This window comes from Balaenoptera acutorostrata, chromosome 15 (genome assembly GCF_949987535.1).
Source record: "Balaenoptera acutorostrata chromosome 15, mBalAcu1.1, whole genome shotgun sequence".
In the NCBI taxonomy this organism is placed as follows: Eukaryota; Metazoa; Chordata; class Mammalia; order Artiodactyla; family Balaenopteridae; genus Balaenoptera; species Balaenoptera acutorostrata.
Window position 1 is genome coordinate 36,738,645 of NC_080078.1, and position 6,324 is coordinate 36,744,968.

The 6,324-nt window shown below is 49.7% G+C and overlaps 1 protein-coding gene across 1 annotated transcript in view; it reads left to right on the top strand.

The window, feature by feature from the left end:
- TRAP1 (TNF receptor associated protein 1) overlaps positions 1-6,324 on the top strand; it is a 54,532-nt gene that overhangs the window by 47,731 nt on the left and 477 nt on the right. Inside the window, exons 13-17 of the mRNA XM_007181959.2 lie at positions 424-609; positions 1,073-1,211; positions 1,612-1,697; positions 3,021-3,166; positions 6,227-6,299. Coding sequence (XP_007182021.2) covers positions 424-609; positions 1,073-1,211; positions 1,612-1,697; positions 3,021-3,166; positions 6,227-6,299 — 630 coding nt within the window. The remainder of the gene's footprint in view (positions 1-423; positions 610-1,072; positions 1,212-1,611; positions 1,698-3,020; positions 3,167-6,226; positions 6,300-6,324) is intronic.

Below are 6,324 nucleotides of genomic sequence, written 5' to 3' on the forward strand. Positions count from 1 at the left end.
GTCTGTGACTCAAGACAGAGGGAGGATGCTGGGTCCAGAGTGGGCTCTGCCATGGACAGGGCCTAGCCACTCCTGGGACCATTTGTGCAGCTCACCTGGACAGGCCTTCTCAGCAAGGCCCTGGGCCACCTGTGGTGGAACGTGCTCTCCGAGGTCCCCTGAACTTCTGACATGGGGCCCAATGGACAGCACTGGAGTCCCCCAGAGCTCCCCAGGGCCCGAGCCAGCCCAGGGCGCCGTCCCTGGGCCAGGCTCCCAAAGGAGCCCTCTTTGGCTGCAGGACACGGTCACCAGGAGGGTGTGAGGCCAGCCAGAGCCTTTCCTCCCTTAGCTGAAGGCTCCCAAAGTCTGTGCCCCGCTGCCAGGAGGCTTTCAGAGCCAGGACCTGGAATGAGCAGTGATCTGGCCTCTGTCCGTCTACAGGAGGATATTGCAAAGCTGCTGCGGTACGAGTCGTCAGCACTGCCTGCTGGGCAGCTGACCAGCCTCCCAGACTACGCCAGCCGCATGCAGGCCGGCACCCGCAGCATCTACTACCTGTGCGCCCCCAACCGGCACCTGGCAGAGCACTCGCCCTACTATGAGGCCATGAAGTGGAAAAACACAGAGGTGGGTGAGCCGAGGGGCAGGCTTGGCCCCGACCGGGCCTCCCTGCACTTGTCCTTCCCTTGGGGCCAGGTCAGAGGGTGAGGGGGTCTGAGCACTGAAGGAGGGTCCCCATGCTCACTGAGAAATGGCTGAATGTGCCCACGATTCGGGAGAGCCGAGCAGTGAGAGTCAGCATCCAGGGTCACAGAGCCGGGCCCAAGCCTGCCTTCTAGTTTGGGTCTTTCTAGGAGGTGACACAGGGATTTCTCTATAAATAGCATCACTGCTTCTAAGATATAGCCAGAGCATCCCTGAGAGCCATCTGTAAACCACTGCGTCCACAAGGCCCAGGAACCCCAGCACCCCCTGCATGGCCCTCAGATGCTGGGCCCAGCCCGCAGCCCCAGCCCCTGCTCCATGTCCCTCTCCTGTCACGGGCAGAGGGTTCCCCGGGCCTGATGGAAGCCATTTTGGGTCCTCACAGGTTCTCTTCTGCTACGAGCAGTTTGATGAGCTGACCTTGCTCCACCTTCGTGAGTTTGACAAGAAGAAGCTGATGTCTGTGGAAACGGACATCGTTGTCGACCACTACAAGGAGGAGAAGTTTGAGGACAGCTCCCTAGGTTGGCTTGCTTCCCTTCTCTCTGGGCACAGGTGTGGATGGTGGCCTGGGGTGCAGGTGAGGCCAGGCAGGCCCGGGGAGCTGGCACTGTTTGCTACATGGCCTCTTCCGTTCTGCAACAGTGGGTCTATATGGGGTTTTCTTTTCAGCTTGCCTTCCTAAGATTGATAAAGCTTAAGAGAATCAGACATTTTAAAGCCCTAACAAAATTATATGGGCCTCAGGCAATCAAAAGTATCCTTTCTGGGGTCCAAATTTATCTGCTTAATTTTAGATGAAGAGTGTTTCGGTAGCTTCTGTCGTGCCAGTGGCTGGCGGGGTGGAGGGAGCCTGCCGACGGGAGCCTGTGGGGAGGGAGTTGTGGAGACAGCCTCCGAGCTCACCCTTCTGCTCTCCTGTAGCTGGCGACCATCTGTCAGAGAAGGAGACAGAGGACCTGATGGCCTGGATGAGAAACGCGCTAGGGTCCCGTGTCACCAATGTGAAGGTGAGGCCTCCCAAAGACGGGCCACCACCCAGCCACTATGACCCTTGGTGACTGCACAGCTGGCCAGCCTGCCGGCTCTAGTTGCTGCCGCTCCTGCATGTGTGTGCTCGTGAGCACGTAGCCACATGTGCCTGGGGAGTTGCTGAGGCGGGGCGGGCAAGCTTGGCTTTGCCTCCACTTTGTAGAGCAGTTGGAACCAAGAAAGTGGAAGGTGAGCAGCTGAGGGCCTGGTGGGCAGGCAGAAGCAGAGAAGAGATGTCCCCACTTGGCCTCCCCAGGGCCATCCTCGTCCAGGCCTAGAGGAGCTGCAGTGGCTGAGGACACAAGGGCGTACGGTCCAGCTTGGGTTCTCAGTGGGGGTTCTGGGTAGGCTTTAGTGAGCTAGGAACTCACTGATCCAGCTCTGAGCTGCAGGAGAAAAAACACAGTCACGAGGGAACAGGTGTCACTGGTTGAGGGACATGTTCAGGAGTGGCCCCAAAGGGACAGGCAGGTGTGCAGGGTAGGGAAGGCCGAGAGCAGAGGAGGGCAGACCTGGGGGCTCCACGGGAGGTAGCAGTGGGTCTCTGAGGGAGGCGAGGGCTTCCTGGCAGGGAGCAAGGCGTGTGGCTGGGGTTTCTTTGTGTAACACACATATCATGTCCGTGCTTTACAGCGGTGACTCATTTAAGGTGGCCTAGGAGGTAGGTAGAATTCTTGTCCGTATCCTATGAAAGAAACAGGCAGAGCGCTTCCGCAGGTCAGGAAGTCGTGGAGCTGGATCCTTACTGTGCTGCTGGGAAGGGGGCGGCCATGGGCCCAGCAGGCCCAGGAGAGTCTCTGGCGTAAGTCAGGAGGCCTGAAGCCTGTGGGGCTTGGTGAGAAAAGGTGTATTTGATGAAATAAAGGCCAGAGGGAGCCACAGGGAGGGGGTGGGTGAGAGCACCGTCTGCAGGAAAGATGGACACAAGATTGAGGAAGAGAGGCTGGGCCAGTGGAAATGGGGTGGCCAGTCCTGGCGGGTCTTAAGACAGTCGCTGTAGGACTTGGCAGTGGACCCTGTGAAGCAGAGAAGTGCAGATAACACTAGGCAAGATGGACCTTGGATGGTAACTGATGGGTTAGAAATTGGTAGCTTTGGGGTGTAGAAGAGGAGGGAGTTCCCAAGCAGGGTACGATTCAGGCTCCCTCTCTCGTTAGCAGGTGATTGGGAGGGAGGGAGGAGCACTGCTGGTTGAGGGTACGTCCCTGGAGACCTGCGTTCTCCTGTCTTGTCATTTGGGGAAGCTTTATACCTGGTCAAGACCCTGCCAGGGCCCCCGTCACCCCCGGCCTTGCTTGCAGGTGACTCTTCGGCTGGACACCCACCCTGCTATGATCACGGTGCTGGAGATGGGGGCCGCCCGGCACTTCCTGCGCATGCAGCAGCTGGCCAAGACCCAGGAGGAGCGTGCTCAGCTGCTGCAGCCCACGCTGGAAATCAACCCCAGGTGAGGCTGCCGGCTCCAGGCCTCTTGGGCCCAGGGCCCTCGATGCCCAGGGGATGGGCATGCTCATTTCTGACCCGCCAGGTAATCTTTTAAAATTGTATGTGAGTGGGTGTTCTTTTATTTATAACACATAGAAAGTGCATAAAGCTTTTGGACAGTTTGATAAATGTTTATAAACACCCGTGTAATTGAACTGTATTAAACTATACCCACGTGACGTTTAAAAAAACTGAAACTTGCCGGCGCCCAGATGGTCCTATTTTCCTCCCACTTGAATTCTGTCCCGCTCTCCAAGGAGAACCATAGTCCTGACTTCTGCGTCAGTCACTTCCTTGCTGTGCTTTATGGTTTTTCGGCTACTTGTGCGTCATTACACACAAGCTCAGTTCTGCCTGTTTCTGAACTTCACGTGAATGGACCCCTGTGCAAGGGTTCCCTTTGAAGCCTTACTTTCTTCCCTCGGCGTGTGATCAGATGCATTCATCTGTGGGGGTGACTACAGTTTGTTCTTGTTCACAGCTGAATCACAGGGTATGAGTCTACTCAGCACAACTATTTATTCTATTTTGATAGACATTTGGGTAGTTTCCATTTGGAGGCTGTTGGGAACACATTGCTCTGAACATTCTTGTCCCCCGTCTGGTGCTGCGCATGTGCTTCTCCAGGATGTGTGCCCAGGCGTGAGAGCACCTTATCCTCAGCTGGGCTGAGTAAGGCCCACTGCTTCCAGAGGGCAGAGCATGGGAACCCAGGTCCCTGCAAGTTAGAAGGCTACTGTTCTTTTTTCCGTTGGGCTTTTAAAAAAAAATTGATTGGTAGTTCTTTATATATACTTTATCAGTTGCAAATATCTTTTCTCACTCTCTTTTCACCTGTCTAAAAGTGTCTTTCGAAGAGAAGTTCTTAATTTTAATGTAATCAAATGTATATACATTTGTTAGAGATTTCTTAAGACCCCAAAAAGCATCTATTCCAGACATGAGTTTCTTCTCCTGCATGTCCTTCTAAAAGCTTTATAGTTCTGGCCTTTCATGTTGGTTGAGCCCATCTCTAACTGGCCTGTCTGGGGTTGGGGGCTAAGGGGGGTTCTAGTTTCATCTTATTCCATGCGAACACCGTGTTGCCCACACCGTTAACTGTGCTGCCTTCTCAGATGAGTATCTCTTGGAAACTTATGTTTTCTTTAGAGTTCTTGTACATTTTTTATAGTTATTTGATGTGTCTTTTTTATTGGGTATTTTGAAATTTCATGTTCTAACTTGTATATGGAGACAGTTTCTTTTTTGGAAATTGACTTTGTATACAGCAGTAATTTTTTACATGAAGTTACATAAACAAGTTACCAAAAACGCTAGAAAAGTCCATAGTCTCACCCCCACCACAGTCACTGTACCCTATTTGGTATATTTTCTTTTGGACTTCCGTCTTATTGTGGGTTTTGGTTTTTTTTATATAGTACATGTCTAATTTTATTATTCACCTATAAATATTTTTCCATGTTGCTTTAGAACCATTAATTTACTTAAAACTACTGGCGAGTAGGGGGAAGTGCCTTTTCCAGTTTCTGAGCCAAATTACTAGCCATGCAATTACTGGGTGAAAGATCTGAATTGGCTCATGGCTGGCCACAAAGAGTGTTGGACGCCTCTCAAAGGAGCTGTCCTGGTTGGCAGGTTGGCATAATGGGTGCAGGCCTGTGTAATGGGCTCACAGTTCCCAGCTGTGAGTCCCCAACAGAGATGGACGCTGACTGGACACCCCCTTGCCTTAACTAGTTCTGACACAAAAGCAGTTTTGTAAGATAGCTGTGCAGAGTGCTCGTTTCTGTTGCCAAAAGACTCTTATTTTACAAATTTGCTTTAAAATTTGTTAATATGTTCATATGGTTGAGAATTCTAAAGAACTAAGGGAGTTCACAGTGAAACTCCCCCCCCCCCCCAATCCCCCGTTTCCTCACGTATCTTCAGAGACGCTGTGCGGGGCCTCCTCTGGTACACTTGCTGTGCAGTGTGCTCACCTTGCTTTGTAAAGTGTTTGCTACTCTGAACAGCGCTATGAGGGGAGGGAATCATCTTGTCTCAGACGGGGACCAAAGACACTCCTGCTGTCCTCTGAACCTTTCCCCAGTGCCTTCAGTTTTATCACACATCAATTTTTGACATTCTCTTAAAATTATACCTTATAATTTTGATGTATATTTCCCATTGTATTTTTTCCTGTGCAGAAAATATTTCAGTTTTTTTGTAGTCAGAGTTATTCTTTTCTTTCTGACTTCTGGGTTTGTATTTTGTTTAAAAAGGCTTTCCCCTTCCGAGATTATAAAATACTTCTTCCCTGTTTTCTTCTAGTATTATACTTTTTTGCTTTTGATTTTTACATTTAATCTTTGATCCCTCTGGAAATTATTTTGGTCCAAGGAATCACGTAGGAATCCAACTTGTTTCCTGGGTGCGGCCCAGTTATCCTGTCTTTATGAGGTACTAACGAAATTCCTATATGAATTGGGCCATTTATACATTGTCCACTTTGTTGCACTGAGCTGTTACTTTTCATTTCCCAGAAGTGTTTAATTACTGGAGCTTTATGTTTTAACTGGGACTTCCTCCTCTAACTGTTCTTCCATGTTTACTTTTCTTTATAAATTTTATACTAGATGTTTTAGATATGAGTCTTTTAATGTAAAGGAATCCTATTAAACGTGGATTAATTTAAGGAAAGTTTCACTTCTATTTATGGTCCACTTATCCAAGAACTAACATATGTCTTCTCATATATTAAACTCATCTTTCTTTACCTTAGTAGTGTTTCATTTATATCAATTTAATATCAAAACTTTTGCTGGGTTTTCTGGGTATATAATCTATAATTGATCATTTTAAAATTTTTTATGTGCTTTATTTTTTATACTGGACCTTTCTATTACCCTTTTTTGCATGTCCTGATAACCCCAACATTTCAGAAAAGTCACTGGAAGGAACACAAAGTTAGAGGCTGTCTGTCTGTCAGGCTGTGTGCACCCCCAGCCCTGAGCTAATAACTTCTGGTGGTTTCTGTGTTCAGGCACACACTCATCAAGAAGCTCAGTCAGCTGAGAGATAGCGAGCCTGACCTGGCCCAGCTGCTGGTGGATCAGGTGAGTCTGCTGGAGAAATGTGAAG